This window comes from Ursus americanus, chromosome 18, assembly GCF_024610735.1.
Source record: "Ursus americanus isolate L20-20 chromosome 18, mUrsAme1.1.p, whole genome shotgun sequence".
Classification (NCBI taxonomy): domain Eukaryota; kingdom Metazoa; phylum Chordata; class Mammalia; order Carnivora; family Ursidae; genus Ursus; species Ursus americanus.
Genome location: NC_142144.1, coordinates 18,535,413 through 18,556,830, shown reverse-complemented (window position 1 = coordinate 18,556,830; position 21,418 = coordinate 18,535,413). Strand labels below are relative to the sequence as shown.

The window sequence follows — 21,418 nt, the reverse complement described above, 5'->3', positions numbered from 1 at the left end:
GAATAAAATGAGGGAGATGCCGATGAATAACTGGGAGAGGAGTGGTATTTAGGCAGCAGGAATAGCATGTGCAAATGCCCTGAGGTAGAAGCAGGCTTGGCATACTCAAGGAACAGCGGGAAGGCCAGGGTGACCAGGGTGAAATGAATAAGGGGACGAGTGGTGGGAGTGAGATCAGAGAGACTGGAAGGGACAGATTCTGTAGGGCCACGTAGGCTGTGGTAGGGTCTTTGGATTTTATTTCAGGTGTGATGGGCAGCTAGCTTACGCATACTTGTAATTTGGTTCTGTGTCAAGGACAAAGCTTGCCCTTTGGCTCAATTTCATGGCTAGAGCTCTGGAATTCCCTGGGAAAAAATGCTTTGGGGGCAGCCAATTCCGCATCTTCTCCATAAGATCCACAGAAAATGAGCAGCACTTTGCAGACTTCTGCTATTAAGAATCTGGTGATGGGGGGCGCCTGGGTGGCACAGCGGTTAAGTGTCTGCCTTCGGCTCAGGGCGTGATCCCGGCGGCCTGGGATCGAGCCCCACATCAGGCTCTTCTGCTATGAGCCTGCTTCTTCCTCTCCCACTCCCCCTGCTTGTGTTCCCTCTCTCGCTGGCTGTCTCTATCTCTGTCGAATAAATAAATAAAATCTTTAAAAAAAAAAAAAAAAAGAATCTGGTGATGGGGGCGCCTGGCAGGCACCTGTCGGTTGAGCATCCAACTCTTGGTTTCAGCTCAGGTCATGATCTCAAGATTGTGGGATCCAGCCCCGCATCAGGCTCTGCGCTCAGCGTGGAGTCTGCTTGAGATTCTCTCTCCCTCTCTGTCTCCCTCTACCCCTCCTGCTCGTGCTCTCTCGCAAATAAATAAGTAAATCTTTCAAAAAAAGAGATCAAAAAAAAAGAATCTAGTGATGCAGAACAGGGAATCCCTTTCTTCTGAGGTTTGAACCTGTGGCCCTTTGACATCGTGGGACTCAAAACCACACAGTACCTTTGCCCAAGAGCTCCCACGTGATCTGTTTCTGTTTTCTTCCCATATGTGTTTTCTTCCCATATGTACAAGGCCAAGTGCCTCTACTTGTACTTATTTCCATAATCCACAACAGAGTCCTGTTTGCCTTTATGTGTCTGTGCAAAAGCTTCCTCCCATTTTAAGCCTATCCTGATGCCCAGAAATCATCCTGTGCTCCCGCTGCACCCTCTGTACCCCCAACTCTAGCAAGCGGAGTGTTGTGTTGTTGTCTGTCGGTCTGTGTACCAGCAATTTCCCCGGCAGCACAGATCTGTCCCAACTGATCTACTGTCCACAGAACTTAGCACATGGAGCTCATCTGTAAACATTATGGGTCAAGGAATGTAGAGGACTTGAAAGGATAGAATTCGAGAGAAGGAAAGAGATGTCTACCTCACTTTTAATGAAATAAAATTGTCCTATGGAGAAAGCCCTAGGGAAAAATATTCTGCAGACTGTGGGGGAAGAGCCAATAAAAGGGACTCTGAACATTTTTCCTGTAATGAAAGATGTCTTTAAATAGACAACATGATTTTTTGGAAACCGTATTAAGGATGTGTGGCTGGGGAAATGAAACCACTGAGTCTCTGGGATGCCAAAACTGGGCTCTTAGTCAGAGACCAAGTAATCCAGCCTGTGGTTCATTTGAAAGCTTTCATCTTCCTGAGCTGCTGAGGCCTGGGGGCTTCCCCACTGGAGACCGGGGATAACCTAGCTGCAGCCAGAGGGTAAAATGATTGAGTAGAGACAGGAAACTCTTTGATAAAGTATTTGTCGAACTCAGGGAAAGATGAAGAGAGAGACAGGGCAAGTGAGAGAAGGAAGAGGAGGAAGAGAGGAAGTAGAAAGAAAGAAGAGAAAGAAATGTCTTTCTCTGTTTTCCAGATTCATTTGCTGTCCGTCCCTTGACACCTTATGACAAGCTCATGTTTATAAAGCTGACACATTCAAATCTCTACCCTGGATTTATTTCTTCTGGATTCTATTTTGCCCCTCCCTTATCTGATTGAACTGCCCCTCCAGAGCACCCTTGATGATCATATCATAGCTGGCTGGGAAGCAGTGCGTGCACAGAGCACACTTTAGACTCTCTGAAGAGGCTGCTCTTTGTCCACCAAATATCCATTCTCTCTCCCTTATAAACAACCACAATTTTATGTGGGCAGCAACAAGCTGAGCCAGACTGCCTTTCCCAGACTTGCTTATAGTGTGGAGTGGCCTGTAAAATATGAGGAGAAATCAACGGTGAGGTTTCTAGAAAGACTCAGATCTAAGAGGTGCTCCTTCTTGGTTTTGGTTCTTCCTCCTTCAGGCTGCCTAGTACACAGATGTGAAGGCTGTACTGTGGCAGCCATATTGTGACATGAAAGTGACTTTGGGAATGGAGCCAAGGACTAAGAATGGTGGAACAGAAAAAGAGAAGGAGCCCAAGCCCCTGATACCTTGGAACTGCTATGCCAGACCTGAACCACGTAGCCTCAGATTTACCTTATGAGAAGAAATCAACTTCCATTTTGTTGAAGTGACTGTTTTTTTGAGTTCTCTGTTATTTGCAGGGGAAGGTACTCATACATGACAAAGACTCTTCAAGGCATTTCCAGATTTGCCCATCATTATGACCCCTTTTCTGCTTATTGAGATTGAGTTGGACTAAAATCTCTGCCATGACAGTTTTTCCAGCTGCCCCTGATTCTCCCAATCACCCCCTTTCCTTGATGGTGTTCCATCTAACATTCTGATATCTAGTCTTCCCCATGGACAGAGAGCAAGAGCACATGAGTGAAAATAACAATGCTAAGTACATGACCCGCTTTCCCCTCAAATATCAGCACACTGCAATGTATTCAGTGGGTTCTCAGTAAAGACTAATTAAATTGAGACTAAAGACTATTACTTGTCAAGCCCTGTAGAATTAACATTTTCCACCTAGACCTCTTGAATAGTTTGGGGCCACAACTCTATGCATATATTTTTTATATAGGAAGAATGGACTTTTTTTCTGATTATTTTTTCAACTTAGCTACCGAGGAACTGTGGCAGCTGGTACGAGGAACAGGATATTTGGGCTAGAAGGAACACCAGAGATCAGGATTTAGCCGTCATGGAAAAACCAAGTTCGCCTCTTGAAGACTAGGAGAAAAGAGAAAATGAGGAGGGCGCTGTGCAAGCCTCAAAGGATCATACACAACTTTTCAGGTAACCTTAGAGGGAAGTAAAAGACCTGGAATAAAAACATTTAGTGGGATGGGCGCCTGGCTGGCTCAGTCGGTGGAACGCGTGACTCTTGATCTTGGGGTCATGAGTTCGAGCCTCATGTTAGGTGTAGAGCTTACTAAAATAAACAAACAAACAAACTTAAAAACATTTAGTGGGAAGTAACCAAAGAATTATTACCAATATCTTGGTCATCTTGAAAAAAAATAAAGTAAAAAGTAAATTAATTGTTAGGCTAAAGAGGGAGGACAAAAAATAAACAATTTAAAATACTCTGTAAAATGCACAAAATTAATTAAAAAAAAAAGAACCAAAGACAAACACAAACCCTGATGCTTTTAAGTTCTCCTAGGAAGAAATATTTAAAAAACGCTAGTGAGTCCCCAGCAAGAAGACTCTGCTGAATCAGTTAACAGAGTTTGAAAAGAGAAGTCAGTCGCTCCTTCAAAGTGCTATGTAGAGAAAGTTGTGCATTTTCCCACCTTCCCTTATGGAGACAGCCTGACTTATGGGTCTGCAAACCTCAGAATCAACAGAGCCTCTGGAGGGAGTTCAGAGGCTGACCTCACCTGTGGATGACTTTACTCGTGCGGGTTTGCTCTTGTGCCTGCCCTTCTCCGCGGTAAGGAGGATGCTGTATTCCTTCCCGGGTTCCAGGCCTCTCAGGACATAGGAAGTGGTGTCTCTTGGAAGTTTCACCTCCACTGGCTGGCCTGAGGGCAGGCTGTAGTTGAGGCGGTAATGGTCAAACTTGGCCGAAGGCCTCCTCCAGAGCAGGGTCAGGTTGGTCTCTGTGGTTTCAGAAACCCGCAGGTCCTTGGGTGCGTCTATGTCTGGGAGGAAAGCAGAGAGATGAACAGGCCTCAGGCTGGGAGGCAGGGCTGCTCCTGGGGCTGAAAGGCAGCTCTGGGCTAGGATCCTAACTCTGCCCTACAGGGGGCTGTGTGCCTGCAGGTGACTGTCCCATCTGGGTCTATTTTCCCCTCTCTAAGATGCCACAGTACAGTGCCTCGTTGAGTTTTGGAAGATTAAAAAGAATATTCTGGTATATATCCATACCATGAAATACTACTTAATTAAAAGCATCTAAAAAGAACTGACCATTGACACAAGAAACAATTTGAATGGACCTCGAGAGAATTAGACTGAGTGAAAAAGCCTATCGCGGCAGAATACATTCTCTGTATGATTCCTTACATGTAGCATTCTTGAAATAACAACAATACAGAGATGAAGACTAGGGATTGCCCAGGGTTAGGGAGAGGGGGCTGGGAGGGAGGTGCCTGTGGCTATAAAAAAGGGGACAACAGCGACCCTAGTGATGGAATTATTCTGTGTCTTAACTGTACCAGTGGATGAAAAAAGTTTTGTGGGATAAAATTGCGTAAGACTAAATACGCACACACATAAAAATGAGTTGCATGCACCACTGGTGAAATGTGCATAAGGTTGATAGATTGTATCAATGTCAGTTTCCTGGCTGTGATATCGTTCAGTGGCTACACAGTTGTGAACCATTGGAGGAAACTGGGCAAAGGGTTTAGGGGGATCTCTCTGTATTGTTTCTCACAACAGCATGTGAATTGACAATTACCTCAAAATAAAAAGATAAAAAAGAGTGTGAGTGTGTGTGCTCAGCACGGCGCCGGCATAATGAGGAAGTTCCAGGAGCATGGTGTACATCCTCTTTGCACACCAGACCCCTTTTCTTCACAGTGCCTGGGGCAAGTAAGGAGGAGGCTGGTGGAGAAGCAGAGGGAAGAGTTTTCTTTAACAAATTTTCCGGTGGGTGGGTGGGGGGTGGGACTTGAGGAAAGAATCAATAATGGCTTTAAGTCATACAGCTCCTCACCACCCTCCTCCAAAGGCTGGAGCTTCAGGATGTAATGGGTAACAGCAAAGTCTGTCTGAAACTATGTTCCTGCTCCTTATGGTCTGTAGGACAATGGTATGCTATAAAAGTCAGGTGTTTTCTAAGAGAAAACCTCCCAGATGTGTTTGGATTAGTCCATGGTTTATTTAAAAAAAAAAAAAAAAAGGAACTGATTACCAACTTAAAAATAGTTTGCAGGTTTCTTATAGAATCTGGTTCCAATTTCTCCTAAAAAAAATCTCATTTCCCTTCAGGATCATTTAGATGCAGTGTGCTTATGTTACTTCTGAATTAGACAGCTGGGTTAGATGATCCTAGGGGCCCCTTTCTCTTCTGTGCATCCACTGTTTCTTTCAAAATAGGTTTTCTGCCTCCTGGGCCCCAGCGCGTCTGCCAGCGCCAGCCCAGCGGTGGTGAGGATCCAGGGGTGGCTCACCTGTGGCCGCGTTGATGGTGGCCGGATCGCTCTCCTTGTCTGCCTTCACAGCGGACACTCCGATCCCATATTCGGTTCCCGGCCTCAGACCTAAGGGAGAATGGGCAGGTGGATATTCAGCCCCAAACTGGAAAGACTTTCAGAGGGTCATCAAAATAGCCCTGAGCTGCCCGTCGCTGGAGGCTATGATTTCTGTGTCTGGTATGTTCTACAGACTGCCTCGCTCAAGTCCAAGTGAGAGGAATTGCTGGGAACCGCACTTTTTTCTGTATGTGGAGGGCTGCAAAATAGGGACACGCCCCCTGAGGGCGGGCTGGGTCTGGGATGCAGAGCTCACCTGTGAGCGTGGTTCTGGTGGTGGCTTGCTGGCTCCTTGGGACTTCGACCTCGGCATGGTCACCTCCGGAGATGGGGGCGTACTTAATTCTATAACTGTCAACGGCCGCCTTGCCATTCTTCCATTCCAGGGTGATGCTGTTGTCCGTCTGGGAGACGCGACGGAGATTCCTAGGAGCATCCAGGCCTGTTTGGAAGAGGAAAGGACATTTGCATCGAAAAGACCGGCACAAGGAGCGTGGAAGTCTGACAATACAAGCTGAGACATGACAGGCACCTGCCATTGGAGAAAAATGACAACATCTCCCCCCACCCACCTCAATACCTGATCTAAATAAATACTGCATATTGAGCACCTTTCCTCATTATTTTATTTCATATTATTTTATTTTTTTTACCTTTCCCCATTAATAATGTGTGTGATATTCTAGTCATTCACATGCTCCTCAGATTTTATGCTTAAAAAAACTATACAGAAACTTACAAATAAGGTCTGTGAGTATAAGAACTGATCTGTTGTGCCCATCACTGTATTTCTAGTAATTCATGCAGTGCTTACTGAGCTCTGAAAAAATATTTATTGACTCAATGATTGATGGACACATTGGGACTTCTAAGAAAATGCCACAGGGTCACCAGGGTGGCTCAGTCAGTTAAGCCTCCATTTTCAGCTCAGTAGGGCTCTGCGCTCAGCAGGGAGTCAGCTTGAGGGTTCTCTCTCCCTCCCTCTCCCTCTGCCCCTACCCTCGCTCATGCTCTCTCTCTCTCTCAAGTAAGTAAATAAAATCTTTAAAAGAACAATAAAAGAATGCCACAGGCTCAGAGGTTACAGGCATCTTTCTCATTCATGCTTTCCATAAACTGTATTTTATTATGAAAATATTTATTTGAATCTTATTTTAATCAAAACTTCTTTTGTCTGAGATTATCAGACCAGCACCTTCTGGTTTTGTTTTTTTTAGAAAGTTATTTGGATATTGTTTTTTTTTCTTTAAAAAGCTAATCAATTGCTACAATATTTTAAAATAAACATTTAAAGGAATAACTTCCCTTTCTATTTTCCTACTGTCAAAGCAGCCTGGAAGACTCTGCAGCAGATTGGGACACAAGTCTCACAACCCTTCTCTCCTGGCTGTTCATCGGGGAAGGTCTGCTACCTGTCATGAAGGTCTCCTTGGCCGGGTTGCTGGACATGTCACCCCTGCGGGAGATGAGGGACACCTCATACTCGGTGTCCGGCTTCAGGTTCCCAATGGAGTACTGGTTCTCATCGTGAGTGAGATCGATGGTGGTGCGGTCGCCAGGCACATCTTTGATTCCATAGGAGAGCTCAACGCCATCAATCTCGGCCAGGGGTTTGAACCAAGTGATCAGGGCTGTGGTGTCCGTGACATCTTTCACCTCAATCTGGCTGGGGGCGTCCAAGCCTGTGATGGGCAGACAGCAGGGTGGTTTCAGAGATTGGGGCTGGGGCCAGGGGCTTAGCAGAGAGGGGCTTGCAGCCATCCAGCTCCATGCATGGACAGCTCAGTGTCTCCTGACCCTCTGACCTTCTTTTGTCTTTCTGAGTCCCCACTTCCCATCCGACAAGCTCTAGGTAAGGATGATCAGAACCACCCTGCTGGGTTTCTTGTTTTTTCCAACATGAAAGGAGACCATGCTTGTAAAGCACTTAGCACAGAGCCTGGAGCATGGCAGCTACATGAGAAATGATCGTGGCCCTCTTATTATTATCATTATGGTTCTCATGAATTGGAGAAACATGCTTAGGGCCTTTTTCATCTAAAAAACATTGATTTACATCTGAAACTAATGATGTAGTGTAAGTTGGCTAATTGAATTTAAATACAAAAATACAAAATAAAAAGCATTGATTTCGTCTCTCTGGCTTTTTATTAGGCAAAACTCCCTGAATGGTCGATAACTTCTCCATCACAATTATGGAGCCCAAAAGTGAGGCCACCCCTGGCTTGGCCAGGTATGGAGAGTTACTTGTGAGGAAAGAATTCAGGCAGGAAGTCACGACTTGTCCCAAGCCCCGCCATCCTTGTGCCTTCATCTCAGCCCTCCTCCCTTCCCACCCACCCCTGTGTTGTCGTGCTGTGCTGTGTGCTGTTGTGCTGTGATGGCAGGCGTGGCATGCTATTTCTCAACTCTGGCCTCTGCACTTGCTCTTCTTTTGTGTCTTCTTCCTGCGATTGCCCCTCCTTCTCTAAAAATCTCCTATTCATCCTTCAAAACCCCACTTATATGTCACTTCCTAACGAGAGTCCTCTTTGACCCTTGTTGTAATCAGGTGAACACATGCGTCCTCCCCAACAAGTATAAAGCTTCAGTTTTTGTAAGATGAGTAAGTTCTTAGAGATGTGCCAGACAGCACAGTGCCTGTGGGTAACAGTACTCATTGAAAGAGTACATCTCGTTCTAAGTGGTCTTTGCACAATTAAAAATAAGAGAATCCTAATGCACTTTTTTCACTGTTCTGTAAAATATTTCTCTATAATTTATTCAAACTGTATTATTCAACTTAGGGTCTAAATTCATTTATTTAGAGAGTGGATCTTTGACCCCTTTTAATCCCTGGCATAGCATCAGACTTTGTCATTTATGTCTGAATTCTTTTTTTCTAATTATATAAACAATTTTAATGCAAACATTAAAACAGACAGAGAATTTGGCAAATGCCTAAAATTAAGATTTTAAGGCATTTAGTTGATGTTTCTTTATTTCTACAATTTAAAAATAGCTACGTTTGTGTTTTCAGCATTGGTTGAGGAAACAATATCAAATGAAAGGAACTTCAGTGTTATCTAGAGAATGAGAAGGAGGAATAAGTCCTATCTATGAGAAACCTGCAGAGTCTATTTTTTGAATTCTAAGCGTTGATCCATCCATCAGTCTCAGCTAATGGACAACAAACCCACAGAATGCGCAATGAAAACAAAGCTACAATTCAACAGTGAAGCTGCCTGTCCCCTGTTCTTACAGGTGCTAGCAAGCACCCAAACCACACCTGCTACTGTCCTCAGCAGCCCTTTCGTAAGAAGCTGGGATTGAGTCAAGCTCACTGACCCCTCCCACCCCCCAGATTTGGGACCCTTGAATAGCGGAGACTAGCACTGCTGTGGCTTCCTACACGCCAAGCATAGTGCCCTGTCACGTATGTCTGAACTCTCATGACAACCCTGCAAGGACACTATAAACCCATGTTCCTCATGGTAGGTCATAGGCTTATAAGAAGTAAAACTTCACAAGGTGATGGTGAGTGGTGAAGCTGGAATTCATACTCAGGTCTGTTTGGGTCCAAAGCCCACGCTCTTGCTCCTTTAAATGTGAATGCCTCTTGGGATGCCTGGGTGGCTCAGTCAGTTAAGCATCTGCCTTCGGCTCAGGTCATGATCCCAGGTTCCTGGGATCGAGTCCCGCATTGGGCTCCTTACTCAGTGGGGAGCCTGCATCTCCCTCGGCCTGCCGTTCCTCCTGTTTGTGGGCTCTTTCTCTCTGTCTCTCACGAATAAATAAAATCTTGAAAAAAAAAATGTGAACGCTTCTCAAAAGCATCCAGAAATGGTTGTAATACAGCCTTATATTGATACGAGCAGGAAGGAGCCACTTTGTCACCCCAAATTTAAGGTCCTTTAAACCTGGATAAAGTTCAGCTATCAGCAAAATGAACATGTAAGTGTCTGCCTCTCAGTGTTGATATTTATGTGATTAGGGAACTTTAGCTGCTGGGATGTTTGTCCTTTGAGAAGAACAAAGCAGCTAATCCCCAGAATTAGATTAAAAAGCAAGGGGCAGGTAAATGGTTTTTTGCAGTTTTGGTGTGCCCTCTCTATAGCAGGCAAGCATTTGCTGGATCTTTTCTATGCCCTTCTGGTGATCTAATGATTTTTTCCTGTCGATACCTGTTCTCTACCTACCACAGAGGGATGGTGTCAGAATGACGGAAAACACTTGCCTATAAAGGAGACAACGTAGGAGTTGGCTCTGAGCTAGGCAAAATGTGCAAATATTTAAATGCAAGATGTTCTTTCTTGTCATTAGTCAACAGATTTAACTTTTCCAACAACCTCCTGCCAAAAAGAATCAATTCCTTAAACAGTTGGCACAGATGCTATCTTGAAGAAGATAAAGAGGTTTTCCCAAATGGCAATGCAAAATAATTTTATTTATTTATTGATGTTTAAAATTTTGCTTCTTGGTAGGACAACTCCAAATCCAGATTTTCTTTCCCCCCCTCAGCAAACGATCTAGTAGTGCTAAATTCTATTCTACCCCCAAGAAGTTCTGACATCTTTATTATTGAGTGACATTTAGTTTACGTTCCTATTGGAGATATGGGATGAACATTCTACATAGATGGGTGCCTTGTCAATGCTAGTGGTAAAGGGGTGAAAGTTCTAACACTGGATCCTCACTGACAACTGTGGCCCCATGGTGGCCCAGTTGTTCACCATGTGGCATTTGTTAAACTGATTTCGATTCCCTAAGCCTCAGTTTCTACTCTTGAGAAATAGTAACAATAATATTTGCCCTACTTCTTTCATAAGACCAGTGTATCAGGTTGGACGATATGGTAGGTTATTTATAATGGTCTCTCTTATTGATCTTCCTATACCTGTGCCCTCTTTGAGATGTCACTTTGAGGCTCCTCTCATCAAGGGACAGATCTGTCCCCACCCCTTAAATGTGGACTCGCCTTGAGATGTGCTTTGACAGAGTGACACAGTGCTCAGCTGCCGTGTGAGCAGGCCCAGGTTAGCATACACTGGAGGCTGAGAGACCATGGGAAGCAGAAAGGCACGTCCTGGTTGAGGCCACCCGAGGCCCCCCAGCCCCCAGCCCACACAGATGCAAAAGCGAGCCCGCTCAAAACCAGAATTGCCCAGCTGAGCCCAACCCCAAATCACCAATGTGCAGAACTAGTGTTTTAAGCCACTAAGTTTGGGGCTTGTTTCTCATGTAGCAACATCCAGTTGATGCAGAGCTACGTAAGAGGAGATGTCCTCAAGCAGAGGCGCTCTGGGGTACAGTCAGCTTCATCACGGGTCTGTGCTAGTAAAGGTGATACTCACGGGTGGTGGTCACCCTCTTCAGGCCCGGGCCCCGGGTATTGTTTTTCACGATGTGCAGAGAGATCTCATATTCTTGCCCCGGGGCTAGGCCAGTCTGCCGGTATGTGGTCTCTGGCCTCCTCAGGCTTTTGGTGATCTCTCCCTCATCTTCTTTATTCTGAAAGATAGGAGCACCTTGGTAAGACCTAAAGAAGGTTCCGGCCTCTTCTTCTCTGTGACTCGCTCCTTCCGCATCCACTCCTTCACTAAGCTCTCCCCAGGCAGCAGATCAGCATGGCAGGGGCTGAGGACACACAGAGGATAAGGACATTCCTCGAGGTGGCTTCTCCCTCTTGTAAACCTCTCTACTCGCTCCTTTGACGCTCAAGTGCCAGGATGTGAGAGCCAAAGCAGTCTAGAGCCACAGATTCAGTTCTTCCTTTGATAGACTGAGGAGCGAGCATCAGAGAAGTTGTGTGGCTGTCCCACTGACACCCAGCTAGGTAGTGGCAGAGCCTGGGCTCGGACTGAGGAACCTGCTTTCCTGCCTCTCATGTGCTCTAAGGCCCAGAGAGAAGGGATACTCAATCTCAGATATGCCTGGAGGCATTTGGAGACAGAGCTCATTTGTTCCCTTCCGAGTAGAGATTTGCCAGACTGAGGAGCAAGGGGACGGCTCAGCATCTATTTGAGCTCACAGCCCTAAAGGGCTATGCTTACTGACCCATTAAAGTCACTTAGAATATATATGCACACATGTAGGGGATAACTAACTACAGCCCCGTCTCCCACCAGAAGCTAAGGAAATAAAAGTCTGTAGAGCGCTCAGACTGTCTTTCAGATCCTTGAGGTCACATACGCCCGCTCCTCTGTGCTCCTTACCATATTCCGGAAGATGATCTCCCACGTTTCAAAAGCAATGTCCAGGGGATCCCATTCCACTTCCACAGATGTCTCCTTGATGGACTTGAACTTTAGGCCTTCAGGTGCAGGCAAGTCTGTCAGGAAGAACAGAGGGAAGGATGGCTCCGTGTTGGGGGTGGGGAGGAGTGGACGCAGAGGTGATTCCCCTAAACCCACCCCCGTCAGAGCTGGATTCTATTTTTGACTACTTCTGGGATGCTGTTTACGATGAGGCAGTGTGACAATTAGCATTAGGGTCCACCATACGATTAAATCCTGGCAGTTTCATATGGTGAAGCCATATGAACCCCGGATGTAGAATCAGACAGACTTGGGCTCGAATCTAAGCTCCACATTACAAGCTTTGTGTGCATGGGCAAGTTGCACAAAGGGCACCAAGCCTCAGCTTCTCCACTCGGGAGGAAGAGGTAAGTATGCCTGTTCTTGGGAATGTTTTGAGGACTGAGCGGTAAGTTGCATGTTGACCGCTGGGCACGGTTCCTGGTGCATGGCACATTTCAATACGTGGCAGCCAATGTTATGTTTACTAAGCAAAAATAAGGACCAATTTCTAGCCACAACTTGCTTTTTAGGTATGAGGGGAATTATACTGATGTTGGATTCTTAAAGGAACAATTGAACCCTAATGTTTCTACTTTTTTTTTTTTTTTAAATATGTAGACAATGAGCTTCTTAGATAGGTAGTAGTAGAATAGAGTGGGTAAGAGCATAAACCCGCAACCAGACTGCCAGGGTTTAAATCCCATCTTATTAAGAGTACGATTGGGGAGGAGCTGCTGACCATTTACTCTCAGTTTTCTCATCTGTAAAATGGGTTAATAATTGTCCCTATCTCACAGGGTTATGGTAAGTTAAATGAATTACTAGATTAGGGGTTTCTTTAAAAAAAATTCAGTGCAACGATGAAAGGACAGCAATGCATACGGGGCAAAGGTGCAGCAGTGACCCATGGGGGTGGGCCATGCACTGGGCAAGCCGAGGGCAGTAGAGGCTGCGGGGGTGGGGGTGGGTTCTGCGCACTCACACGTGGCCACCCTGGCGCTGACAGGAATGCTCTTCTTGTTCTCCAGGATGGCGAAGACACGGATAAAGTACTCCACGCCGGGCTCCAGCTCCCGGATGGTGGTGGACGTCTGGTCCCCGGGCACGCGGAACTGCATTTCCAGGCCGTCCTCGTGGGTGGGTGTGTACATGACCAGGTACTCTGTGACCCGCATCTCATTGTCCCAGGCCAGGTTTACGGTCTCTTCCGTCACTTCTGTCACGATGAGGTCTTTGGGAGGGGACACTGGCAGGAAGACGAAAGGACAGCTTGGGTCAGGTGGTGCCAGTAAGGTCCTCCATAAACTCTCTCTAGGTTTGTTTCTTTTCACTTGTCCCCTCCACTGCCAATCACAGAGCCCTAAAATCCAGCTTCCATTAAAATGAAAAACCTGTCAAGGACATCCTGCTGTGATTCAACTTGAAAACCTTTGGTGACCTTCGGGTTAAAGTGCTGGGTCTGCAGTGTGGCCTTCAGGCTTCTTTGTGACCTGGCCCCTCCGACTTCTCTACTCTCTGGACCTTAGCTCATATTCAGGCCATTTGCATGGGAACAGGCAGCCTGAGCTTGGCTCCCTGCTCTGAACTCAAGGTCCTACATCGTCAGTGCTGGAAGGGTATCTGGGGCTCATCTGGTCCAATTTTTTTATTTTCTAGATGTGAGTGAAGCAGAGGGACTGGCCTAACTTTGCTTATCTCATCAAATTTGGGACTCACACCTCCTCCCTGCCAGCCTGGTGTTCTTTCCAACCAGGCTTCCCTGCCTTGGGCCCATTAAACACATTTATTTATGCATATCAATGATACCTTTAATCAGGGCAGAAATTCTCTATTACAACAGGTATAGTCTGGGTGGATGCGAGGAGTACAAAGAAGACCCTCAACAAACATGAGCATTATCATTCTTGTATTTTCACTCAATCCAAGTTTATTGAGCACTTACTGTATACTGTGCCTAGTGTTTTCAGGATAGCGCTCCTTGAAGGAGCTCATAATCCTTGGGATTGAAAACAGTTATGAAAAAATGAGTTAAGAAATGGGTCTACCTCGTAAGTGATTAATTAGCATTTACTCTCTTGCTGAGAGTAAAAATTCAGCTCAATTGAATGGACAGTGAGATTACATAAAATAAACTATAATCTCACCGTCCATTCAATTGAGCTGAAACTTGCTTCCCTCCAAATAAAGGGATTTAGGTTATTTTTGGTTTGGTGTCAGTAGAGGTAGGAGAGAAGGTTCATATTTAGCAAAAAAGGCTGTTTTCATTTCATCTACCTCACCACGGGTGTTACTGGGTGTTACACTCGGTGTAGACCAGATAGGTAGACTCAAATAACAGCTCTGAGACGTATTAGCTAGGGGTCCTTAGGACAATTCTATGACCCTGCTGAGCCTCTGAGCCTACTAATAGGCAGCCCTGTGACAGGTGAATAATCAGGGCCCCTGCAAAGGTGTGTGTGCAAGCTGGGGCGCAGGTGTAATACAACGTATAGCTCTCCAACCCGCACCAGGGGCCCGCTCAGGAACCAAGGGCAGGTGGTTCAGCTCAGGGACTCACCGTCGGAGCAGTCCTCCCCAGCATGGCCCTCGATGCAGATGCAGCGGCCCTCCACGCACTGGCCCCAGCCGCTGCAGTCGTTGGGGCAGGAGCGCCGCCGGCAGTCGGGGCCCGCAAAGCCCTCCTGGCAGACGCACTGCCCGTCCTCGCAGTGGCCCCGGCCGTGACAGTCGCCGGGACACCTCCGCTCCTTGCACGCGGCACCCATGAAGCCCTCGTGGCACACGCACTGCCCGTTCACACAGCGGCCTTGGCCGTGGCAGTCCCCCGGGCACGCGAGTTCCACGCAGTCAGGGCCAGTGAAGCCGTGCTCACACTCGCACCGCCCGTCCACGCAGCGGCCACGGTTGCTGCAGTCCCTGGGGCAGCGCAGGTCCCGGCAGTCTTCCCCGGTGTAGCCGTCATCACAGACGCACATGCCGTTCACGCAGCGGCCGTGCTGGTGGCAGTCGTTGGGGCAGCTCATGTCACCGCAGTCGTAGCCCTGGAAGCCTGCCTCGCACACGCACTGGCCCTGGACGCAGCGGCCCCGGCTGTGACAGTCGTTGGGGCACCGCAGCTGGCCGCAGTCCTCCCCGGTGTGGCCCTCGTCGCATACGCACTGCCCGTTGACGCAGCGGCCGTGGCCGCTGCAGCCGTTGGGACACTGGAGCTCGCCGCAGTCAGCTCCCGTGAAGCCGGCGTCACACTCACACTGCCCGTCCACGCAGCGACCGTGGTGGTGGCAGTCGGAGGGACACCTCTTCTCGCTGCAGTCGGGCCCCGCGAAGCCCGGCTCGCACACGCACTGGCCCTGCTCGCAGCGGCCCCGGCCGGTGCAGGCGTTCGGGCAGCTGAGCTGGCTGCAGTCTTCGCCCGTGAAGCCCTGCTCGCAGTAGCAGGTGCCGTTGACACAGCGGCCCCGGTCGAAGCAGTCGTTGGGGCAGATGAGCTCGCCGCAGTCCTCGCCCGTGAAGCCCTCGTCACACACGCACTCGTTCTCCACGCACCGCCCATGGCTGTGGCAGTTGTTGAGGCAGAGCGGCTCGTTGCAGTCCTCGCCCGCGAAGCCGTCCTGGCACACGCAGCGGCCGTCCACGCACCTGCCGTGCTCCTCGCTGCACGCCACCGGGCACACCTCCTGGCTGCAGTCGGCGCCGGAGTAGCCTTCGAAACACACGCAGACCCCGCTCACGCACTTGCCCTGGTCGTTGCAGTCACCGGGGCAGGCGGGCTGGCCACAGTCCTCGCCTGTGAAGCCCTCATCGCAGATGCACTGCCCGTCCAGGCACTGGCCTCGCAGGTGGCAATTGCCGGGACATTCGGGCTCTGAGCAGTTGGGGCCTTTCCAGCCGGGTTCACACACGCAGCCGCATCCTTCCGTGCTGAAGTTGCCCCGGCCGCTGCAGAAGGGCCTGGTGTCCAGGCGGCCTGCAACGAGAGAGCAGAGGCCGGCCGCTGAGCATAGGGAGCTGCTTTCTCTGTTACCACCTGCCGGACCCAGATTCCAGTGCAGCTGGAAGATGGTGGTACCCTCAGGTTCCATCTTGCTTGAAAACTAGTTGCTTTAAGTGTGAAATCAGAGGGAACGGACATCCCATTAGAGTAGGTGTGAATTCTTAACCTGTACTCTCTGAAACCGTAGACTCCTATGCAAAGATTGTGTACATATGTGTGTAGGGGTGTGTGTGTGTGTGTGTGTGTTTCCACCCCCGGGGAGAGGATCCATAGTTTTTATCGAATTTTCAAGTATTCCCATGACCCCGGTGATTACAAATCATTGCCTTGTGGAATGTATTATGCTGGGCTATGTAATTTCTCCTGCACCTAGCCAAGGTCAGGCACATAAGAGAATAATTGTTTCACACAAGAAATATTTGTTGAACTGAACTCAATTCTGATTCTGGCTCAGTAGCTGTGCTGCATTTGGAAAGGGAGAGAGATGCTCTGGAGATGAGTTTCTTTATCGGTCAAGTGGGACCAGTTACCTACTTCCCTGGGGTGTATCAGGGTCAAGTGAGGACATTGCAGACCCACTGTTGTTCTCATTGTGATATTCTCCTGCAGAGTTTTTTGGGTTGACTCAAGTCGGTATGTGGGTTTACGGGACCGAACTTTCAAATTTTCCATTACTAAAATGAGGCAGCATACAAATGGCTTTCTAATTCTGTCACTACAGCTTATAATGTGGCTCTGCCCCCACAAGACTCATGTGCGTCTAGCTTTTTTTCCTCCCCATCCTGAAGGCTGCAGTGGTGGATGAATTGGTCAGGGCTGACATGACTCCAGCTCTTTGAAGGCGACATCACATCTTGGCTCAGCTTGCAGGAGTAACTGGTGTAGTCTCCATGGAGCCAAGGAGAAGAAACAAAGCTCACTCCATTTTCTCTGCACCCCAACACAATTGTATCAATATGTTTTATCTCTTTCCTAACAGCAGGGAAGAAGGCAATTGAAACAGTTTGAAAGATGAGGATCGTATATTTTCATGTATGGTAGCCACTGGACACATGTGGCTATTTAACAACCGGATTGTGGCTAGTCTGAATTGAGATTTGCTATAAATGTCAAATACATATGGGATTTCAAAGACTTAGTTTAAAGAAAGGAATATAAAATATCCATTAATAATTTTTGCATTGATCCCATGCTGAAAAGTGGACAATCTGGTTGCACTAATTAAATAAAATAGTTGATTAAAACTATTTTCACCTGTTCCTTTTTCATTTCTTTAATATGACTACTGGAAAAGTTAAGAATACATTCCTGGCTCATGTTATATTTCTCCTGGACAGGATTGCATTAAACAATTATTTCAGCCCATTCTTTAGCATTAATCCTTATTGTGTAATTCCCATCTACATGTTGCCAGGGAGCTGATGGAAGTGGAAGATTAAGTAATTTGTACCTAAAGAAAACGTCCCCCCCCCCCCGGAAACCTAGAGCATGCCCTATAGTCCTCTCCACTTACAGTGATTAGGTCTACTCCTGAAATAACCCATCAAAGTGCTTTCTGGTCATTTTTTTGGGGTGGCAGAAATCAAGGTGCTCAGCTCCAATCTGAAGCTGCCCAAACTCCTGTAGCCCTGTCCAGTCTGGGCAGTGAAGATGAAGACAATTCTAAAGTGGCAAAATCCCTGGGAAAAGGATGCACTGGACACAGGCTATCGGGGGGAGGGGGGCGCGAGCTCCGGAGACGACAGGCGCACTCAGAGCTCCTTTCTCTTATTACTCTTGGTGTCGTTTTGTGCCAATTGGTTAACTTCTTTGAGTCTCAGCTGTTAGATCTGCAGAATGGGAGTATTAAACCTTATCTCAAAGGGTTGTTGGAAGGGTTTCATGAGGTAATGAACTACAGTGCCTGACGCACAGAAGAGGGCTCAATGTGTACTGTGATGATGATTGTTGCTGCCATTAAACTGGGACATTTTTTCCAGTTCCCACACTTTCTACCTCCACACGCAGCACTGTGTCTTTGTGAGAACACCAGGGCGTGGGATACCGTGGTTTAAGTCCTAACTCACCTGCTTGCGGCAGGACTGTGAGGAATCCCACCCTCCTTCTGGGCCTTAGTTTTCCTGCCTGGACAATGAGGTGATGGGGCCGTATCAGCACCTGTCACAGAGTGATCTTGGTCAGGGATTTCACAATATGTTCATAGGTTTTGGGGTAGAGAATGTGTAGGTCTCATGGTCAAATAAATGTTAGAAACTGGTCGTTAAAGTGAAACAAGGTTTTTCCAAGCAAGACTTCTCAGAGGCCTAGAAACTCCTCTGAGAAACATTTGTCACCAAGACTCTCCAAGAGCAGAACAGAGATGGTTACATTCTCCACATTTATTTGACCATAAAATCTCTTCCCAATGAACACTTTGTGAGGCCAGTTCCCCAGGGAACCCGCTTTGGAAACAAAGTGACGGATCTGGCCATCCTCCTCATTTCTCTGTCTGGACGGTGAGCGGCCGGGCATACCTTCGGCAGGCTGGAGACAGCAGCCAGCTCCTGTGGTGCACTGCTCCCGCAGGGAAGACACCAGATTCTCCAGCTCCTCCAGTCTGCTCAGAAGCTCCTTGACGTCAGGAGCCGAGGCGCAACCACAGGCCCGACGCGGGATGTTGATGCGGTGTGTGAAGACGATCTGGTTTTCCCCATCGACCGTGTGCTCCTGGAAGCTCTCGCTGGGCTCTGATGGCGGGGCCAGGTCTTTCTCCCCACTGGCTGATTCCAGATCCACCGAGCACTGGGAACCGACAGGCAGCTTAATGTTGTAGACATGATTAAACACCACTGGCTGGTGTTCCTCCGGCAGAGTGACATTCACCCCGCTCTGTCGCTTGTGCCGGATGACCTTCTTGAGGACACCACCTTCGGTAGTGAGGGTGAGCGAGGCTAGGAGGATGCCCGCCAACAGCCGGGTCATGGCCCCCATGGTGGAGGTGGGTTTGGCTGGGGGGTTTCCGCACTCCTGCTCCTAGGGCGTCTCAGTCTCAGGCAGAAGTGTGGATGTGGAAGCCCAGAGGAGAATCCAGATCAGTGCGTTTCTGCTCTTCTTGAAGGAATTCTCTTCTGCAAGTACATGAGGGAAATCAACAAGCTCATTAGTAGCCATTGCTAATCGACTCTATCAAATAGCGTCATTCCAAGTGAATTTTGACGTTCTATCTCCTGTGTTTGAAGCTCTCCTGATACTCCTTCATTATACCCTGTAGTGTTGGTACAAACTGGTCTGTCTTGAAGGAATGATTTTCACTCACTTACCAACTTCTGGAAATACAGGGAGATGGCAGGGAATAGGGAAAAGGGCAAAACTTTGGAATAGCATAGACCAGACCGCCAGGCTGGATCTCAGCTCTGGGTCTGTGCCTTTGGGTAAGTCATGTAACTTTTCTTTGTCATGTTTCTCTTTCTGTATCGTGAATGGCTAATGTCGGGGTTAAAATAATGATATAAGTAAAAGCATAAGTAGAAAGCTTCCAAAGATTTATGAATCCCTTCGATATTTACTTGATGAGCCCACTGAGCGAGTCATTGTAGTGCCATGAAGCCATAGTCGCAGCAGACATGCCGTAACTCCTGCCTCTTATTATTGTCCTCCGGTCTGCATTTAGCAGCACCTGCTGGTTCTCTTCTACTCTGGGAGGCAGAGGTTCCAATGATGAACATGCTAGAAGGCAAGGCGAGCTTTAATTCCAGCCCAGCTTCTTAACTGTTATGTGGCTGTTGGAACAGTGCTCTACATCTTTGAGCCTCCGTTTCTCTTCTCCTTGATTTATTTCTAAAACCTTAAAAAGTCAGGTTTTTTGGAGAATCTGACAGAATGTTTCTAACCCAGTTGTCCAAGCTATGATCGAGGGCAGGAGATGGCTCAGAAAGAATGTCCATGAGCCTCTGGTGTCTTCTCCAATCTATAAGTACTTATACTATTTTCACTGAGTGTTATGGACTAAATTCTGTCCTCTCCTCCCCCCAAATTCACATACTGAAGCCCTAACCTCTCATGGGACTGTATTTGGTGATAGGGCCTTTAAAGAGGTAATTAAGTTAAAATGAGGTCAGAAGGGTGGGTTAGTGCTGGTGTCCTCAGAAGAAGAGGATCACCATGTGACAGAACTCTCCCTCTCCCTTTCCCTGTCCCTCTTTCTCCCTCTCTGCTTGTGCACAGAGGAGAGGTCATGTGAGGACACAGTGAGAAGGCAGCCATCTGCAACCAAGAAGAGAGGCCCCCCCAGAACTGAATTTTCCAGCACCTTGAACTGGAACTTCTACTCTGTAGAACACGTAAGAAAATAAATTTTTGTTGTTTAAACCAAAATAACAGTCTGTGATATGTTTCCATAATAGCCTGAACAGACTAATACATTGAGTTTTCCATAATAATCAGAGTTCTGTGGAGGTAGAAATAAACGTAAGACCAACTGTCTACCCTCAAGGCCTTAACAACAGAATTATAAATAAAATGGAATCACACGTTCAATACTTAAGGAACAAAGCAGGAAGGAATGCAATATACTGATTTTGTGGTATAGAGTATTACTGCTGACGGAATTGGAAAACAAATGAAAAGAATTGTCAAAGAGTGGTAGTTGGAAAGGACAGAATTTAAACTGAGCCTTAAAGAGTGAAAGGATTAGATAACCAACAGAGTATGGAGGAGATTATGCTATTGTGAGGCAGTTCTTACTTTGCTAAATTGTCTTATTAATCTGCCTTATGACTATTTATCAGTATGGACAATCAAGGTAGCAGAGGCAAGGGCTGTTGTCAAAGGTGGTTGAGAAATTTTTGAGTAGATAGGAAGACACGGCTAAACCATAGAGGGTTATACTATTGACCTAACTATGCTCTGGATGGATGTGGGAATGACATATATAAGGAATGAAGTCATTCATACTCCTCTTTAATTAGAAAATAAACCTGAATATAGTTCAAGAAAATAATTGAGAGGTATTCGGTTTTTAATCAGTCGCTTCACAAATTAGCATTTTTCGATGCCCCTGCTATTCTTACACTTGCTCATTCAGCGTTAGCTACATATGTCAATTAGAAGCAGTATTTGGAATGCTTATCCTACAGAGGTTCTCTTAACTTTTTTTTTTCAGAAGGATTTTATCCCAGTGACAGAATGCATCAACATGATCCCAGTGATTGCCTTCTGCATGACAACAGAAAGTGTCTGTGAAATCTGGAGCGGGATTATGGCAGGGAAAACTGAACTGAGAAACATCTCTGTAGGACTGAGCAAGGGTCTGGGGACCGTGAAAGCACTGGCTATGCATTTAATCAACTTCCTATCTACACATCCCCATCACATCCTAATTATATTCGTACTTGGTATTTTACCAGCTATCCATGTAACAGCTACTTAGGGCATCTACTCCCTGGTTGGGCAAAAACAAACAAAACCCCAAAACTACAGCAACAAAAAAAGGAAACAAACACTTTTTTTGAGTATGCTTTCTTATTCAAATTACTTTCCTAAATAAGAATGTGTGGATCTGT

At 47.0% G+C, this 21,418-nt stretch overlaps 1 protein-coding gene across 9 annotated transcripts in view; it reads right to left on the bottom strand.

The window, feature by feature from the left end:
- Window positions 1–21,418, bottom strand: part of TNC (tenascin C) — a 92,278-nt gene that overhangs the window by 45,934 nt on the left and 24,926 nt on the right. For all 9 annotated transcript variants that reach the window (XM_087869426.1, XM_087869421.1, XM_087869422.1 and 6 more), the window contains exons 2-10: window positions 18,392–18,985; window positions 14,442–15,851; window positions 12,867–13,130; window positions 11,801–11,916; window positions 10,940–11,096; window positions 7,019–7,288; window positions 5,863–6,048; window positions 5,526–5,615; window positions 3,786–4,049 (exon numbers count right to left, since the gene is read on the bottom strand). In XM_087869426.1, coding sequence (XP_087725552.1) covers window positions 3,786–4,049; window positions 5,526–5,615; window positions 5,863–6,048; window positions 7,019–7,288; window positions 10,940–11,096; window positions 11,801–11,916; window positions 12,867–13,130; window positions 14,442–15,851; window positions 18,392–18,848 — 3,214 coding nt within the window. In that variant the 5' untranslated portion in view covers window positions 18,849–18,985. The remainder of the gene's footprint in view (window positions 1–3,785; window positions 4,050–5,525; window positions 5,616–5,862; window positions 6,049–7,018; window positions 7,289–10,939; window positions 11,097–11,800; window positions 11,917–12,866; window positions 13,131–14,441; window positions 15,852–18,391; window positions 18,986–21,418) is intronic.